Source organism: Lycium barbarum, chromosome 12 (genome assembly GCF_019175385.1).
Source record: "Lycium barbarum isolate Lr01 chromosome 12, ASM1917538v2, whole genome shotgun sequence".
Lineage (NCBI taxonomy): Eukaryota > Viridiplantae > Streptophyta > Magnoliopsida > Solanales > Solanaceae > Lycium > Lycium barbarum.
The window spans coordinates 69,594,377-69,613,237 of NC_083348.1; the positions used below are offsets into that span (position 1 = coordinate 69,594,377).

Consider the following 18,861-nt stretch of genomic DNA (forward strand, 5'->3'; position numbering starts at 1 on the left):
AATAATTAAGAAAAAATATTAAATATATACTTAAAGTAGCTAAACAGGGATTAAATGACCTTCCTTGCTCACATTTTGACCCTTATCTCATTGTTTTAAAGCATATTATATACCTATCATTATTTTTCCATTTTCATGTCTCGCTCTCTTCATATATATCTTCGTCACAGGGTTAGCAGTTAATCACACACCTTTTAGCTTCCTTCAGAAAACTTTTCCTTTTCACATCCATCAGCGAATTAGATACCATATTCTATTTGAATGTCAAAACTGCTATTTACTCACGACTAACTGCTTTTCTACTCTTTATATGCTGGTATAGCTCTTGCAAGGTTTTGCCATGAAATTTTTATGTTTGTCGTCCAAAGAAAAACACATGCAGTTGTAGAAAAACCATTAAGCTTACCAATACTGGATCCTGGTATCTTTATAAACACATTATAAGGAGCTAAAACAAGAAAACCAAGAATGTGACAGCAAATAGAAAAAAAGGAAGCAAAAATGCAATACATTTCAAAACCGAGAATGTGACAGAACATGATGATAAAACAAGAAAACCGAAGAGATATGGGACAGCATATGGTGCAAACACTAAGCTGCTTTAGTTTTTGAAGATGATCCCTTTGACATTGACATCTGACGAATTTCACGCAAATGAAAACTGTACTCCTCGAACATAAGTTCGCCACTGTAGGCAGCTTGCAGTTCAGGAACTTCTGTTTCATATTTAGTAACATACTTCTCTAAGAAGTCCTTTTCACTCATCATTAGTTTTGGGTATAGCTTGCCAAATTCTGAAACAGTGCCTCTTGACCATAAAACTTGCATGACAGAACACCTAGGAATAAGCCTCCTCTTCAGGCTACACAAAAGAAAATTCGGTCTTTTTGACAAGAGTGATAGGCTAAAATGGTGTCTATCTACATAGAATGCCACAATTGCCCTGATATTCTCCTCGGTATAAAACATGCAATTTGGCTGCGATCTGAATATATTAAGGATCTCGTCATCTGAAAAGCCCAAACTTCTGTATGTTTCAAATTTCCTTTCCATTTTGGGATGAGCAACTCTAGACATTGAGGCAATAGCTGTCCTAAATGCTGGAGAAGTAACATCAAACCCCATTTCCTTCAGCCTCAAGCCAACCTCACTCATCTTTTGGGGATTTGTAGTCAAGATAACAGGAGATTTTTGAATAAACTCTGACACTTGAGAATCAGGAATACCAATTTGGCCCAATATCTGTACAGTCTGCTTCCAACAATGAGAGACCTTACAATCAAGGATTTGTGGATAATGTTTGATGGCAACAAGTGCTCGCATTTTACTACCCATGAAAGTCTTCAGGAAATCAAAAGATGGAGCCAGATGGTTCCTTATGCTTCTATCAAGTATGCAGGGTTTAGCACTTATAATCTTACTGCATTCATCTTCAGAAAATCCAACTGATTGCAAGAAATTCAACTTGGGCTTTATGGTTTTGTTCACCCTCGATGCTAAAAAACGAGGGCGTAGTCCAATTATTTTCTTCACTTGGGTTGCAGAAAACCCATGGTTTTGGAAGAACTCAATCACAGCTGAAACTTTTGAACATGTATCAGTTTCTAATTGGATTACTTTTGCTTCACTAATGATGGCTTCTTTTGATAAACCACGTGACCTCATGTGACACAAATTCATGAGTGACTTGCTCTCATCAGTTGGGGTATTGCTGCCACAGCTAGTTGACACAAACTGCACCAAAAAGCTGGTTTTCCTAATCTTTGTACACAAGTTTCTTTGGCATTTATGGAGAGATTGAAGCATTTTAATAGAAGGGAGCCCTATGAAGGAGATGTGTCGATGCCAAGATCGTGCCTCAAGGGCCAAAACTTATAAGCCAGCCAAAAACAAACTGCCTGTTTGCCAAAAACGACTGTTTGTTATAGAAAGAATAGGACAATGAAATACAACAGTGGTAACTATATAAATCCGCCAAGTTCAGGAAAAGTCAGTATTCACCAAAAATTTGTCATATTGTCAGATAAACTCCTTAGTCTCAACAGACTAGAAGGATCATTATGACAATAGACCAGACACTAGCAGTCCAAAATGCTGACAATTTGAGTTAAAGAAAATATTACAGGCCTTTCAATATATAAATGTGAATAACAAGATGCATAATAGCATGTGTATGAAACGAAAAAAGCGAAAAATCGTAAGATCGTAAGAACATTTTCTTCAAACACATCAATATAATTTCCAGAAGTGTGTTTGTGTTTGATGTGCTACCAAACAAAAATAACTCAGTCCAGCATTTGGGTTTTCTGAATTTCAGTTTCCATGTGTAACCAGTTTCTCAAACTGTAGTTATCATATCCAACTTATACGAAAGACTAAAAAAATTAAATAATCTAGAGCCAAATGCCAATCCCTCAATCCCAAACAGAAGTCTGAACGGTATGACAAGACAGACCAGTAAATTAAGAATGAAGTCAAAAGATGAGTTTCCTCTGTTTGGTTTTGATCAAATTGCTGCAGTTAGTCAGATACTTCAGACTATTGCTGGGCTACCAAGAGAGATTGAATTCCTCTATCGCTGGCGAGCTAAGGAAAAGGTGGAAGATAATGCTTGAGAGATCAGAAATAGTTTTACAGTCTCTGTTGGTAACCATGAGAAAGTGAGATGAGAGAGCAACGAGTCACAAGTAAGACCAGAAAAAATAATGATATTAAAACCAATGGGAAAGGTGAATTGAGGATGAGGCAGTCATACGAAAGAGTAAAGCAAGAGATCTGTGTGGTTGATACCCTGTTGGACACTCCTTGCCGGACCAAGAGAGCAAGAGGAAGAGGACTATGAGTACTGAGACGCGACTAATGACAGAGGAAAATAGATAGTGACATATTTTACCTTAAAGAAGAAGAAGAAGAAGAAGAGAGAGAGAGGGAGATAAAAAAGAATGAGGGTTTGAATATCAGAAATTAATGGAGATCCACGTTTCAAGAAAATTGAGGTAACAGAAAGGAACAACAACAACAACAACAACAAGCCCAGTATAATCCTACTATGTGGGGTCTGGGGAGGGTAGAGTGTACGCAGACCTAACCCCCACCTTGAAAGGTAGGGCGGCTGTTTCCGAAAGACCCTCGGCTCAAGAGAGGAGAGAAAGAAAGACAAGACAAGACAAAAGGTTAGATATGATCAAGCGTATCGAAAACAATATGAAAGCAAGGAATAACAAAGCAAGAAAGTCGTGGTAAAAGGAGAATTAACTGCTATAAATAACTATGAAAATGAAAACAATAAAGGTAAATAAGCCATTATAAACCAACAGATACTCGCAGAAACTCGCAGAAATCAAGAGACAAGAAACTATACAACAACATAACTACTCTCAAGGGAGGATAAACGCGACTACCTACTATCCTTCTACCCTAATATGAGTCCTCCATACCCTCCTATCTAAGGTCATGTCCTCCGTAAGCAGGAAATGCGCCATGTCCTGTCTAATCACTTCCCCCCAATACTTCTTCGGCCTACCTCTACCTCTTCTCAAGCCGTCACTGGCCAACCTCTCACACCTCCGCACTGGGGCATTTTCATCTCTCCGCATCACATGCCCAAACCATCTCAGCCTCGCTTCCCGCATCTTGTCTTCCACTGAGGCTATTCCAACCTTGTCTCGGATGACTTCATTCCTAATCCTATCACTCCTAGTGTGCCCACACATCCATCGCAGCATTCTCATTTCCGCCACTTTCATCTTCTGAACATGAGATTTCTTGACTGGCCAACACTCCACCCCATACAACATAGCTGGTTTAACCACCACTTTGTAGAACTTGCCTTTAAGTTTCGGTGGCACCTTCTTGTCACACAACACTCCGGAGGCAAGCCTCCATTTCATTCATCCTGCACCAATACGATGTGTGACGTCATCATCAATCTCCCCATTTCCTTGTATAATAGACCCAAGATACTTGAAACTATCTTTCTTCTGTATGACCTGGGTGCCAAGCTTCACTTCCACGTCAGCCTCATGTACTATATCACTGAACTTGCACTCCAAGTACTCTGTCTTGGTCCTACTCAACTTGAACCCTTTAGACTCCAGAGTTTGTCTCCAAACCTCCAGCTTAGCGTTAACCCCGCTGCGAGACTCGTCAATCAGGACTATGTCATCTGCAAATAACATACACCATGGCACCTCACCTTGAATTTGCCGCGTCAATCCATCGATCACCAAGGAGAATAAAAATGGGCTAAGAGCTGATCCCTGATGCAGCCCCATCACCACTGGGAAGTGCTCTGAGTCTCCTCCCAAAGTCCTTACCCTGGTCTTGTCCCCATCATACATGTCCTTGATCACCCTAATGTACGCCACAAGTACACCTCTAGCCTCCAAGCATCTCCATAGAACCTCTCTCGGCACTTTGTCGTATGCTTTTTCTAGGTCGATGAATACCATGTGCAAGTCCCTCTTCCTCTCCCTGTATTGCTCCACCAGTCTCCGTACAAGATGAATAGCTTCTATAGTCGAGCGCCCCGGCATGAATCCGAACTAGTTCTCTGAGATAGACACGCCTCTCCTCACCCTCATCTCCACCACCCTTTCCCACACTTTCATAGTGTGGCTTATCAGCTTGATCCCTCTGTAGTTGTTGCAACTTTGAATGTCGCCCTTGTTCTTGTACAATGGAATCATTGTACTGCATCGCCATTCTTCGGGCATCTTAGTCGTCTTAAAGATGACATTAAAGAGTCGAGTCAACCATTCTAAACCTGCCCTGCCTGCAGTCTTCCAAAATTCCCCCGGAATCTCATCGGGCCCGGTCACTCTTCCCTTACTCATCTTACGAACAGCACCCTTAACTTCTTCAACCTTTATATTCCTACAATATCCAAAATCACGACACCTCTCGAAGTACTCCAAATCTCCCAACACAATATCTCTGTCCCCTCCATCGTTCAAGAGTTTGTGGAAGTACGACTGCCATCTCCGTCTAATGAGAGCGTCCTCCACTAGTACCCTACCATCCTCGTCCTTGATGCACTTCACCTGATCCAAGTCACGCGCTTTCCTCTCCCTCACCTTGGCTAGTCTGTACAACTTCTTATCCCCGCCTTTGTCCTCTAGTTCTGCATACAGGCGTTCAAAAGCTGCTGTCTTTGCCGCCGTAACCGCTAGCTTTGCCTCCTTCCTCGCCATCTTGTACAATTCCCTATTCGTTTGCCTCTCTTCGTCATCCTTGCTGTCTACCAACTTCGCATACGCCACCTTTTTTGCTTCCACCTTCTCTTGAACTCCTCCATTCCACCACCAGTCCCCTCGGTGCCGACCACGGCTACCCTTCGAGAACCCCAGCACCTCTCTAGCTACTTCCCTAATGCAACTGGCCGTCCTATCCCACATATTGGTCGCCTCCCCACTACTCTCCCAGGCTCTCATAGATCTCAACTTCTCCCCCATCTCCAGGGCACCCGTCATGGTCAAACTCCCCCATTTGATCCTAGGCCTGTCGTCCACGACCCTCTTTCTCTTCCTCATCCTGATTTCTAAATCCATCACCAAGAGCTTATGCTGGGTCGTTAGATTCTCACTCGGGATCACCTTGCAGTCTTTACAAAGACCTTTATCGTCCTTCCTAAGGAGTAAAAAGTCTATCTGCGTCTTAGCCACCGAACTACGAAAGGTTACCAAGTGCTCCTCCTTTTTCGGGAAACTCGAATTGGCCACCATCAGCCCAAAGGCTTTTGCAAAATCCAACAGTGCAACTCCTCCTCCGTTCCTGTCCCTGAAACCACAACCTCCATGCACATCGTCATATCCCTCTGAAATTGACCCAATGTGCCCATTGAAATCTCCTTCGATGAATAGCTTCTCAGTGGACGGTATACTTCCCATCATCGCGTCCAAATCCTCCCAAAAACGTCTTTTCTCCTCCTCGCCCAAGCCCGCTTGCGGCGCGTAAGCACTAATAATGTGCAAAATAAACCCTCCAACAACCAGCTTAATCGTCATCAACCTATCGCTGACTCTCTTAACCCCTACCACCTGTTCTCGTAAGTCATTATCTAATAAAATGCCTACCCCATTCCTATCCCTCGACCTACCTGAGAACCATAACTTATACCCATCCACATCTTGAGCCCTGGATCCTACCCATTTAGTCTCCTGGACACAAGCTATATTAATCTTCCTCTTCTTAAGAATCTTAACTAGTTCGATGGACTTCCCCGTTAGAGTCCCAATATTCCAAGACCCTATTCGTAGACTAGAGACTCTCTTAACCCACCTACCCCCTCTAACCCTCACCCCTATCCGAGAACATGACCCTAGTCCACCATCGTCTACCAAAGCCAGTAAAGCAAATATAAACTACTCGACCAGGCAGTAATCAATACTAAAATAGAAGTTAGTACTAATCTAGATGAAAGTGTAACTACTACGACAAGAACGAAATAAGTAATGTAAGAATGCAAATTAGCAGCAAGGATAAAATACAGAGAATTAAAAAAAAAAATTAAAAAACCGGAGGTACCAACTCCAGTTAGACAGAACTTGCTGACGCCGGAATCACTGTTCACGCCTGAAATACTGTTCACGGCGGGAAGCTTGAATCTGTCGGACCAGATAGAAGGAGACGAGAGAAGAGAAAAGAAGAAAAGGAAGATAGGAGAAGAATAGGGGTGGGTATAGGGCTGTCACAAACCCTAGGAGAGAGAAAGAGAAAAGAGAAAGGTAACAGAAAGGAAATGGAAAAGAATCTTCTTGTTTGTGTTTGTTTGAAATTAAAAAAAAAATCTAAATGGAGAAGAAATCTTCTACTAGGTAATCTGATTATTATTAGCCACGACTAGCTCTTCGGTTTGGCAACCAAAGATCTTTTCCTACCCCAACCTACCTACTGGTAACCAGTTACCTCTTCCCAAAGTGTGAGTTCTGTTTGCAATAAACTCAATAGCTCAGTCCAATTTAGTTTTCTTGACTTTCAATCTCCATCTTAAACAAGTTTCTCAAACTTAAATTATTAAACCCAACTTGAACAACAGATGACAAAGGATAAGAAATCCAGTGTCAATTCTGAACAAAGTTCAAAACAGTATGACAAGGCATTCTAGCAAAGATGAAATTGAACACAGATATGAATTACCTCTGGTTGGTTTTAATCAAAGTGCTGCATGTCAGTGGAAACTTCAGACCATTGCGGGTCTACCGAGAGAAAAAGTGAATTCTTCTACTGCCAGCTAGCTATTGAAACAGTGGAAGATAAGGTTGGAGTGGTTAGAAATTGTTTTACAGACTCTTTAGGCAACTGTGAGGAAGTATATATATGTTTCTTTAGGAAACATCTTTCCTTAGAATATTGGTCTCCGAACATTCTCGTTTTACCCTTCCTCTATGTTTTTGAGAGCCTTACAGCTACTTCCCAGTTCCCAAATAGGCTGAATAGTGCAACACGTTTACAGACCTCTTGTTCACCTTCTTCAAATCATATCCTATTCATTTTATTAAAATCATCCCTATGCTTTGGTCCATTTAAATTCCACAAATATTATTTGGTTGTGCAGATCCAAATCCTAAAATATTTTTGGCTTTCTGCATAAATAATTTATTCTACAATTCCACATAACCTATCCTTGTTTGAATACTTTATTGCAATAAGTAGCAAGAGGAAAGTGTTTGAGGAAAAAGGATATGGACTTACATCAACCCAAAAGGTTAACTCATGCGATGATATTGTCCAAGACCATATAAAGAGACTACAACACATACTCCCAATCAATGTGGGAGTCTAGCATGCTTGGACTGGACATCTGGAACATGAATGCCATAATATGGGGGGTCAACAATGAGTAATGCAACATCAGGCTTATAACATGTTTTGCCAAGTTTCTTGGAAACTAAAAGCGTTTATTCTCAACTACTCCCTTCCATTTCCTTATCTTATTACTCTCCCAATGGTTACAAGGTAGAAGTAGTCTCTACTAGTTCCCTAAAGCTGACTTCAGACATCGTCTTACAGAATGTATTTCTTGTACCTTCCTTTCAATTCAACCTCATTTCAGTACATCAATTGCTCAATCAATTACGATGTTCTATTGTCTTTACCAATTGCTCTTGTACTATACAAGGCCCTTTCTCTAAGAGGCCATTGGCAATTGATAAAGTTGCAAATGGACTCTGCATTTGTGAATCCGAGGTTTCTGCTACTGTTGCTCATTCTTCTGTATCTATGCAATTTACAGATAATGCCGTTGTGAATAGTTTCCACTCCTGCAATGTCTATTTTTGCAATGCCAATACTGTAAATTCTTTTACTAAGCATAAGACTGATACTTTTTGGCACCAAAAAGGGTGTCACATGCCTTATACAAAATGCTGTATGTTCCTTTTCTCAGAGATAAAATTTCATCCAAACAACCTTTCATTTGTTCTGTGTGCCCCGTAGCAAGACAACAAAGATGCTTTTTTCAGATAGCACTACAAAATCTACAATACCTTTCCAACTTATACATATTGACCTTTGGGGACCATACAATCTTAAAACACACAATGAGTCAGATATTTTCTCACCATTATAGATGATTATACAAGAGTGACATGGACACACCTTCTTTCTTACTAAAACAATTCATTATCCATCATTAAAACTTTTGTTTTCTTACAGTTACCAGTTTCAAAAAAAAAAAAAAAAAAAGCTTTTGTTTTCATGGTAGAGAACCCTTTTCAAGCCTCTATCAAAATCATCAGATCTGACAATGCATATGAGTTAGGCAGTAGATCTGAAGCCTCCGCTTTCTTCTTTAAATCTGGCATTTTATATCAAACTGTAGTTCCTCATACTCGTCAATAAAAGGGAGTGGTAGAGAGAAAGCACCAGCATCTACTTGAAACCAATAAATCCCTTTTTATACATTTTTTTTAGAATGAAAATTCATTTTATATCAATCTAGGCTTCATATAAAGTGATGGGGGATTACGTATTCACTGCCACCTATCTCATCAATAGATTTCCTTCCTCAGTATTACAAAATTTATCGTCTTTTGACAAACTCAATGATTCTCCTCCATCTTATGATCATTTAAGTTCTTTGGTTGTCTCTAATTTGCAACTCTACCTAAATATGGTAGGAAAAAGTTTTAGCCAAGGGCAGTTGCTTGTGTATTTTGGGGGCATCTTTCAGTTAAAAAGGGATGCAGACTCCTAAATCTTTCTCTCACTCCATCTTCTACTCCAGGGATATTACCTTTCATGAACAAGTCTTTCCTTATCGCTTCTCTTCCTCTCAACTTCCTATTTCTTCTCCTGCTTCAACTTCACCTTGTGTTGAATCCCAGCCTCCTCCTGCTACTCCGTCATCTTCTACCCCTTCTCCTTCTAGTCCAGCTTCAGATACTTTGCCTATTTCTTCCCCTGTTGCCTATTGTAAAGAAATGGATCTTGGGCCTAACTCAACCCGAAAGCTAGGTTGTGAGGGAGGATTGCCCAAGTCCATATAAGGAGTCCACCCATCCCTTAAACCACCGATGTGGGATATTTTAACACCCCACCTCACGCCCCGGGATGGACATCTAGTGAGTAAGCAATTTTTAATAATGGGCCCACTATCGGGAAACAATAATTGGGATGGATCCTGCTCTGATACCGTGTAAATAAATGGATCTAATGTTCAACAATATGTACCATTTGTAGCTCTCAGAAGATCTGCTAAATCTTTCAATCCTCTTCCGTACTTTCAAGACTATATAAGTTCGCACATTGCTATTACTTCTAAGGTTACTTTTATTGAACTTCACATGCAAGAACCTCAGTTTTACCAACAAGTTGCTTCTAATCCAGCTTGGCAAAAGGCTATGCCATAGGAATTCAAGCTCTTTATGCAAATCATACTAGTGACATTGTTCTTCTTCCTCAAGATCAGAAGATAATTCCTTGTAAATGGGTAAACGAGATAAATCAAATGTCATAATGAAGATACAAGGCTAGTTTTTTCAGAAGGCAACACAGTTATAAGGCTAGGCTTGTTATAATGGAGATTATCAAAAGGAAGGTGTAGACTGTACTAAAACTTCCTCACCAGTCATTAAAACACTACCATCAAATGCCTTCTCACTATTGCCAGCAAGAAGGGTTGGACAATCTATCAACTAGATGTAAATAATGTTTTTCTTCATAGTGACTTCCATGAAGTCTACATGCATATACCTCCCGGTTTGACTGTTTCTACTTATTTCCCTTCTTCTTCAACTCCTTTGATGTAAGCTTAAAAAGTTTCTTTGAGTGTTGAAGCAGGGCTCTAGGCGATGATTTTCCAAACTTTGAGTCCTTATTGTCCAGGGGTTATGTGCAATAATGACTACTTAATTTACCAAGTGTTATGGAAATTCTATTGTTTTTCTAACAGTCTATGTAGATGATATTTTGTTAGTTGAATGATACCAATATTCCTGAAATGTTTGCTCTTAAGTCTTTCTTGGATGACCAGTTCCAGATTAAATATCTTGAAATGCCGCACTATTTTCTAGAGCTTGAGGTGCATCATACTGGGTTACCTTGCCAATCAACTAAAGTATACTTAGGATCTTCTACATGAATGTAATTGTGGTTCCTTGACTAGTGTGCTTACTCCCTTGAGTTTCTCAGTCAAGTTATCCCCAACTGAAGGTGACTGCATTCATGATCCTTTTATATACAGAAGGCTTGTTGGTAAATTGAACTTTTAACAGCATACTCACCTTCGCAGTCCAATACTTAAGTCAATTTCTCAAGGATCCAAGGGATCCTCATATGTTAAATGCTATACATGTACTGAGATATTTGCTAGCTGCTTTGTTGTTCAGATTGGGCTTCTTGTCAAATTTCAATAAGATCAGATATAATACGGGATCTGCACGATCTGTAGTTAGGTTTTATTGCACTGGCTTAGCGCGGACTTTTTGTATACGGCGATTTATGGCCTGTTTATGAAATGAAATACATTTACTAGATCAAAAAAAAAAATCAGTTACTGATTTTGATATTACTTTTAGTTGATCTCCTGTTTCTTGGAAGTCCAAGAAATACCTACCGTTTCTCTGCAGGAGCAGAGTACACAGCCTTGCGCAAAGTTATGGGCTTATGGCAAAAGTGGCTTGGTTGGTAGAATTCTTCATAATTTGGATTGTTCAATCACTAATCATGTCCCTATTTACTATGACAGTCAGTTAGCCATAGACATAGCTAAGAACCTAGTATGCCATGTGTGAGCGAAACACATTGAGATAGACTACATTTATGAGAGAGACAATGTTGCATTCTAGAGCCATTTAACTCCATCATTTTCTGGTCATTTTGTTTCAGTGTATTTTACAAATATAAATAGTGGACAGCCTGTATGGATATTTCATTTTTCCAATCTGAAATGAATTTTTTTTTTTTTTAATGACAAGAGAACCCGCAGCCACTACCTTTTGGGTGCGCACAGGTAAACCCCGCTCCTGTGCAATAGCCCGCAAACCACACGGGAGAGGTAACCCGCACTAGGCAAGCCTGGTGCGACGAGCTCGACCAAGAAGGCAAATCCACTACTGTCGTAGGCAGGGAGTTTCGAAACTGAGACCTCCATTATGAAAGTCTCATGCTCAACCAATTGATCCACCCTTGCGGGTAATCAGAAATAAATTCTCTCTCTCCTTTCCTTCTAAAATAAGGGATTCTACTTGATTTCTTTGCCAATTTCTCCCATATTAGTCTATAATCATATTGTCTCTGGCTCGAATACCATATTGAGGAAAACAAACCTAGCTCAAATACCATATTGAGGAAAACAAACCTAGGACCTAGCTCAACTCCAAAAGATATCTCAGAAAATTATACATATCCTCAACTATTTACTCTTTAAATAATCAATCTTAACCCCTGAAGGTGAATAAAAAATACAACTTTTTCAAAAAGTTATATAAGCTTATACAATAAGCAGGCTCTCATTTTCCATTCTTTCCTTTTTTCTTTTGGGTGACAAAAGGAGAAAAAATAATGAGCTACCAGAAGCATAAGATAGGCCAAACAATTTCCCTCTTTATTTTATTTTTTCACTTTAGAATTACCAGAAGCACACATAAACAAAAAGGAAGAACAAATAGAAACAGAAAAGAGAATGACGAAGAACAGTAAAAGGGTTGCTGAGAAAAATGAATTTGGATAAAATGGTAAAAAAAAAAAAAGAACTGTTAAATTATGAGAGTTATGTTCAAGAACCAGATAAACACCAAATTGTAGCATATATAGTTCCTGTTGTTTCTTCCATTATATAAATCCCAATGTACACAATCTTGAAAAAGTCTTAAGTTTTGATTTTTGACAAAAGAAAAAATACATCAACATAGAAAGAGTGAAAATGACATACCCAAGTGAGAATGGCAAACAAATGAGTAAACTACCATAACCTCAAAAACACACGAATGGCAAGTGCTGCAACTATCGATTTAAAGTCATACATTTGTATACAAAAAACATGAAACTCACACTTCCTCCATGCCTATTTTACGAACGAAAATTAAATATTCAAATTTTGCATTCAGGTCCTTTCAAATTTTTAGAACTGCTGTTTTGCCTCGAAGTTTAGATAGATGGCAAATTAAGAACCATTTTCATTTTTAGAACTTGAATCCAAGACTTTTGCCTTAATAGCAAATAATAAATTTCTTTTGAGCAATAAAATTAGTTTTTTTTTTTTATTATTGTAGAAAGAAGTTGCAAATTTTAAGTAAGCAGAAAATTAATTTTTTCAAGATAAAAATATTTTTTACTAATTTCTTTTATTTATTGAACTATTCATCATCAATCTAATATGCATTTCTCTAAAATATAATTAGAGTTTTCTTCTTGACTTTCGTTGTTTATTTCTATCGTCACTTTTCATTCTTCTGGAATGAAATTTTAATTTATATTGAATGATGTATTTTAGTACATTTAAATCAACACGTAAAAAATGAGTAGTTATGCAATTACCAATATTATTACTTTGGTTTTAACAATATTTAAGTAGATTAAATGGTATATACATTTTAATCCAGTTGTAGAAATTCATCAACTACAAAGACAAGCATTTCAGTAGGCAGAAGAAAATCAAAGACACTCTTGTAATGTTGAAAATGGCCAAAGAGTTGTACTCTTGCAATGTTGAGGGCCAATATTTAAAGAGTACTTCAACAGGAGGCTCAATATTTGACTATTTACTAGTACTAGTAATTTTAGGTAATGCTTTTGAAATCTACCATTTCTGCATATGTCAAGAATCAAGATTTGAGTACCATTGGGGGAAAAAAAAAATAGTTCGAATTATTTCCCTCGTAAGATTACCAATAAAGGATCCTAGTACCTCTATGAACACATTATAATGAGCTAAAACAAGAAAGCCGAGACTATGACAGCAAATGGCAAACAAGGAAGCAGGAATAGCAATCCATTTCGAAACAGCAAATGATGCTAAAAAACAAGAAAACTGAAGAGATACGGGACAGCATATGGTGCAAATACTAAGCTGCTTTACTTTCTGGAGATGATCCCTTCGACATTGAAATCTGACGAACTTCACGCAAATGAAAACTGTACTCTTCGAACATAAGTTCGCCACGGTAGGCAGCTAGCAGCTCAGGAACTTCTGCTTCATATTTAGTAACATACTTCTCTAAGAAGTCCTTTTCACTAATCATTAGAATTGAAGATAGTTTGCCCATTTTCGAGATAATGCCTCTCGACCACAAAACTTGCATGACAGAACACCTCGGAATAACCCTCCTCTCCAGGCTACGCAATAGAAAGACCGGCCTTTGTGACAAGTGTGACGGGCTCAAATGGAGTCTATCAACATAGAATGCCACAATTGCCCTGACATGCTCCTCGCTATAAAACAAACACATTGGCTGCAGTCTGAATATATTAAGGATCTCGCCATCTGAAAAGCCCAAACTTCTATATGTTTCAAATTTCCTTTCCATTTTGGAATGACCAACTCTAGACATTCTGCAAATAGCTGTCCTAAATGCTGGAGAAGTAACATCAAACCCCATTTCCTTCAGCCTCAAGCCAACCTCACTCGTCTTTTGGGGATTTGTAGTCAAGATAACAGGAGATTTTTGAATAAACTCTGACACTTGAGAATCAGGAATACCAATTTGGCCCAATATCTGTTTAGTCTGCTTCCAACGAGAGACATTACAATCAAGGATTTGAGGAAATTGTTTGATGGCGACAAGTGCTCGCACTTTACTACCCATGAAAGTCTTCAGGAAATCAAAAGACGGAGCCAGATGGTTCCTTATGCTTCTGGAAAGTATGCAGGGTTGACAACTTATAATCTTACTGCATTCATCTTCAGAAAAGCCAATTGATTGCAAGAAATTCAACTTGGGCTTTAGGGTTTTGTTCACCCTAGATGCTAACAAATGAGGGCGTTGTCTAATTATTTTCTTCACTTGGGTTGCAGAAAACCCATGGTTTTGGAAGAACTCAATCACAGCTGAAACTTTTGAACATGTATCAGTTTCTAATTGGAGTACTTTTGCTTCACTAATGATGGCTTCTTTTGATAAACCATGTGACTTCCTGTGACACAAATTAATGAGTGACTTGCTCTCATCAGCTGGGGTATTGCTGCCACAGCTAGTTGACACAAACTGCACCAAAAAGCTGGTTTTCCTGATCTTTGTACACAAGTTTCTTTGGCATTTATAGAGAGATCGAAGCATTTTAAAATAAGGGAGCCCTGTGAAGGAGATGTGTCGATGTCAAGATCGTGCCTCAAGGGCCAAAACTTATAAGCCAGCCAATGCAAAACAAGAACTCAGAACTCAAACAGCCTGTTTGCCAAAAACGACTGTTTGTTACAGAAAGAATAGGACAATGAAATACAACAATGGTAATTATATATATCTGCCAAGTTCAGGAAAAGTCAATATTCACCAAAAATCTGTCATATTGTCAGATAAACTCCTTAGTCTCTACAGACATATTAAAAGGACCATTATGACAATAGACCAGACACTAGCAGTCCAAAATGCTGACAATTTGAGTTAAAGAAAATATTACATGCCTTTTAATATATAAAAAGGACTGTGTACTGAGACTCGACTAGTGACAGAGGAAAATAGATAACATATTTTACTTTAAAGAAGAAGAAGGGGAGAGAGAGAGAGAGAGATCAAAAAGAATGAGGGTTTGAATATCAGAAATTAATGGAGATCCCTGTTTCAAGAAAATTGAGGTAAGGGAAAGGAAATGGAAAAGAATCTTCTTGTGTTTGTTTGAAATTTAAAAAAAAAAAATCTAAATGGAGAAGAAATCTTCTTCTAGGTAAATCTGATTATTATTAGCCACAACTAGCTCTTCGGTTTGGCAACCACAGATTATTTCCTACCCCAACCTGCCTACTGGTAACAAGTTACCACTTCCCGAAGCGTGAGTTCTGTTTGCAGCTGAAATCAGTAGCTCAGTCTAATTTGGGTCTTTTTGACTTTCAATCTCCATCTTAAACAAGTTTCTCAAACTTCAATTATTAAATCCAACTTGAACAACAGATGACAAAGGATAAGAAATCCAGTGCCAATTCCAAACAAAGTTCAAAACAGTATGACAAGGCATTCCAGCAAGATGAAATTGAACACAGATAGGAATTACCTCTGGTTGGTCTTAATCAAAGTGCTGCATGTCAGCCGATACTTCAGACCATTGCTGGTCTACCCAGAGAAAAACTGAATTTTTCTACTGCCAGCTAGCTACGGAAACAGTGGAAGATAAGGTTGGAGTGGTTAGAAATCGGTCTACAGACTCTTTAATTTCTTTAGGAAACATCTTCTCTTAGAATATTGGTGTCGTTTTTTTTAAAAAGCAGCGTGGCTTTTTTTTTTAAGAAAAAAAAAAGGTCAACTATTTGTAAAGATATAAATATAAGCTTCTTGAAGTCTCTATTTGGCAAAGGGAGACAGAGAGGAACTTAGAAGTCGGAAAAAAAAAAAACGAGTGTAGCCATGGATTCTTTTCTAAGACTTCAAGAAATTTCTATCGAAATCTCTCATTCTTGTTTTGCCCTTCCTCTAGGCTTTTGAGAGCCTTACCTCTACTTCCCAGTACCCAAATAGGCTGAATAGTGCAACACGTTCTCCAGAACTCTTGTTCACCTTATTCAAATCATATCCTCTATTCATTTTATTAAAATCATCCCTATGCTTTGGTCCGTTTAAATTCCACAAATATTATTTGGTTGTGCAAATCCAAATCCTAAAATATTTTTAGCTTTTTATATAAATAAGTTATTCTACAATTCCACATAAACTATCCTTGTTTGAATACTTTATTGCAATAAGTACCAAGAGGAAAGTGTTGAGGAAAAGAGATATGGACTCACATCAACTCAAAAAGCTAACTCATGTGATGATGATTGTCCAAGACCATATAAAGAGACTACAACACATACTCTCAATCAATGTCAGACTCTAGCATGCTTGGACCAGACATCCAGAACATGAATGACATAATATGGGGGCTCAACAATGAGTAATGCAACATCAGGCTTATGACATGTTTTGCCAAGTTTGTTGGAAACTAAAAGCATTTATTCTCAACTACTCCCTTCCATTTCCTTATCTTATTACTCTCCCAATTGTTACAAAGTAGAAGTAGTCTCTAATAGTCCCCGAAAGCTGACTTCAGACATCGTCTTGCAGAATATCTTTCTTGTACCTTCCTTTCAATTCAACCTCATTTCAGTACATCAATTGCACAATCAATTACAATGTTCTGTTGTCTTTACCAATTGCTCTTGTACTATACAAGGCCCTTCTCTGAAGAGGCCATTGGCAATTGGTAAGGTTGCAAATGGACTCTACATTTTTCAATCTGAGGTTTCCCTACTGCTGCTCATCTTCTGTTTCTATGCAATTTACAGATAATGCCATTGTAAATAGTTCCCATTCCTGCAATGTCTAATTTCGCAATGCCAGTACGGTACATTCTGTTGATATGAATAAGACTGATATATTTTGGAACCAAAAAATGGGTCAAATGCCTTACACAGAATGTTGTCTGTTCCATTTCTCAGCGATAAAATTTCATCCGAACAACCTTTCATTTGTTCTGTGTGTCCCATGGCAAGACAACAAAGATACTTTTTTTCAGATAGCACTGTAGAATCTTTTTTTCTTTTTTTTTTGATAACCGTGGTGTCCGGGCCAGCTTGCGCTCTCCTCGACTAATTCCACAGGACCTAACACCTCCCACCAGCAACAGGTACCAGGTAACTCTGTTCACCATTCTGGGAATTAAACCTGAATCTATTATACCTTTCCAACTTATAATATTGACCTTCAGGGACCATACAATTAAAAAACACATAATAGATTCAAATAACTTCTCTCAATTTTAAACTGTTATCATAGTGGGCCTAATTTGATACCATATTGAGAAAAACAACTTCTGGACCTAGTTCAACTTCAAAAGATAGCTCATGAGTTCGAGAATTATCCAAAATCGTATAACAACCCATATCCTAAACCAATATAGGATTCTAACAAAGAGTTCATGTTTTACTCTTTAAAGAATCAAATCCGAATCCAAAGGTGAATTAAAAATACAACTTTTTCTAAAAATTATGAACCTTTATAGAATAAGTAGGCTCTCATTTTTGGCCGAGCTCATCGCATCAGGCCTGCCTAGTGCGGTTATCTCTCCTGCGTGGTTTGCAGGCAGGAGAGGAGTTTACCCCGTGCGCACCCAAAGGGTAGCGGCTGTGGTTCCTTGTCATCCAAAAAAAAATAGGCTCTCAATTTTTTCGGATGACAAAAGGAGAAAAAATAATGAACTAAAAGATAGACTATACAATTTTCCTTTTTGTTTCATTTCAATTTAGAATTACCAGAAGCCCAAAGAAAGAAAGAAAGAAAGAAAAAGGAAAAATAAATAGGAACAGAAAAGAAAAGGATGAAGTAACAGTAAATTAAAAGAGTTGCTGAGAAAAAATTAATATTATGAGACTTATATGTTCAAGAAACAGATAAGCACCAAATAATAGCATATAGTTCCTGTTGTTTCTTCCATTTATATCAAATCCAATGTACACAAACTTGAAACAGTGAAACATTCCCAAGTTTTGATTTTTTTACGAAAGAAAAAATACATGAACATAGAAAGAATGAAAATCACATACCCAATAAGAGTGGCCAACAAGGTGAGTAAACTACCTCAAGAGCTGCAAAGCCATAGATTTTGTAAAGAAAAATAAAAATTGCTAACACTTCTTCCACGTCTATTTTACGAACAAAAACTAAATATTCAAATTTTGCATTCAGGTCCTTTCGATTTTTAAGAACTGCTATTTTACCTCGAAGGTTAGATAAATGGCAAATTAAGAACTTTCTCATTTCTAGGACTTTCTTCTTTTTTTTTTTTTTTTTTGTTTCTGGCCTGGTGTCCTGTCCCGTACCCCCATTAGAGTCTGGCTAAATTCAGATTCGCACCGTGTAGTGCCCATCTGGGGGAATCGTTTCCTATCGAGGATTGATTCATACCCAAAACTCGAATCTAAGACTTCTATTAAGAGAGGAGCAGTCATATCCACTACACCACATCTTTTATGGTCAGTTCGAAATCAGAGACTTCGAAAAATAATATGCTTTTGAGCATAAGCAAAAGTAGTTTACTGCCTCAAAGATAGTTTTTCTATTGTGGGAAGAAGTTACAAACTTCTGCTAAGCTGAAACTTATTACCCATTTGGCCATGAGAATAATTCACCTTTTTCAAAAAAAAAAAATACCTTTACTTTCTCTAGACCAATTAGGATAGTGTTCTGGATATTTTAAACAACATATTGATAAAGTTATTGTATCAAAATTGAGTAA

The 18,861-nt window shown here is 38.2% G+C and overlaps 2 protein-coding genes across 8 annotated transcripts; both read right to left on the minus strand.

Annotated features, from left to right (window-relative positions):
• Positions 1-396: 396 nt before the first annotated feature.
• LOC132621078 (uncharacterized) lies at positions 397-12,523 on the minus strand. 3 transcript variants are annotated; one of them, XM_060335218.1, is made up of 2 exons: positions 12,374-12,523; positions 397-1,898 (listed from the first exon to the last, which is right to left on the minus strand). In XM_060335218.1, the coding sequence occupies exon 2, from the start codon at positions 1,804-1,806 to the stop codon at positions 592-594; it is 1,215 nt and encodes a 404-aa protein (XP_060191201.1). In that variant the 5' UTR covers positions 1,807-1,898; positions 12,374-12,523; the 3' UTR covers positions 397-591. The 3 variants fall into 3 exon arrangements, with proteins under 3 accessions (XP_060191201.1, XP_060191202.1, XP_060191203.1); XM_060335219.1 differs by lacking the exon at positions 12,374-12,523 and adding an exon at positions 11,436-12,312; XM_060335220.1 differs by lacking the exon at positions 12,374-12,523 and adding an exon at positions 7,138-11,285.
• Positions 12,524-13,218: 695 nt separating this feature from the next.
• On the minus strand, positions 13,219-18,642 carry LOC132622077 (uncharacterized). Of its 5 annotated transcripts, none has more exons than XM_060336603.1 (3): positions 18,170-18,631; positions 15,646-15,743; positions 13,219-14,734 (listed from the first exon to the last, which is right to left on the minus strand). In XM_060336603.1, the coding sequence occupies exon 3, from the start codon at positions 14,715-14,717 to the stop codon at positions 13,506-13,508; it is 1,212 nt and encodes a 403-aa protein (XP_060192586.1). In that variant the 5' UTR covers positions 14,718-14,734; positions 15,646-15,743; positions 18,170-18,631; the 3' UTR covers positions 13,219-13,505. The 5 variants fall into 5 exon arrangements, with proteins under 5 accessions (XP_060192586.1, XP_060192585.1, XP_060192583.1 ...); XM_060336602.1 differs by having other exon boundaries at positions 13,219-14,828; positions 18,170-18,629; XM_060336600.1 differs by lacking the exon at positions 15,646-15,743 and having other exon boundaries at positions 18,170-18,642.
• Between the last annotated feature and the right edge of the window lie 219 nt (positions 18,643-18,861).

Excerpts from the sequence above, each read along its gene's own strand:
- LOC132621078 (XM_060335218.1), bottom strand. The coding sequence starts at position 1,806 with ATGCTTCAATCTCTCCATAAATGCCAAAGAAACTTGTGTACAAAGATT.
- LOC132622077 (XM_060336600.1), bottom strand. The coding sequence starts at position 18,383 with ATGAGAAAGTTCTTAATTTGCCATTTATCTAACCTTCGAGGTAAAATA. Across the intron at positions 14,735-18,169 it reads TTGTTGGCCACTCTTATTGG|GGCTCCCTTATTTTAAAATG; the intron begins GTATGTGATTTT and ends TCTCCTTCACAG.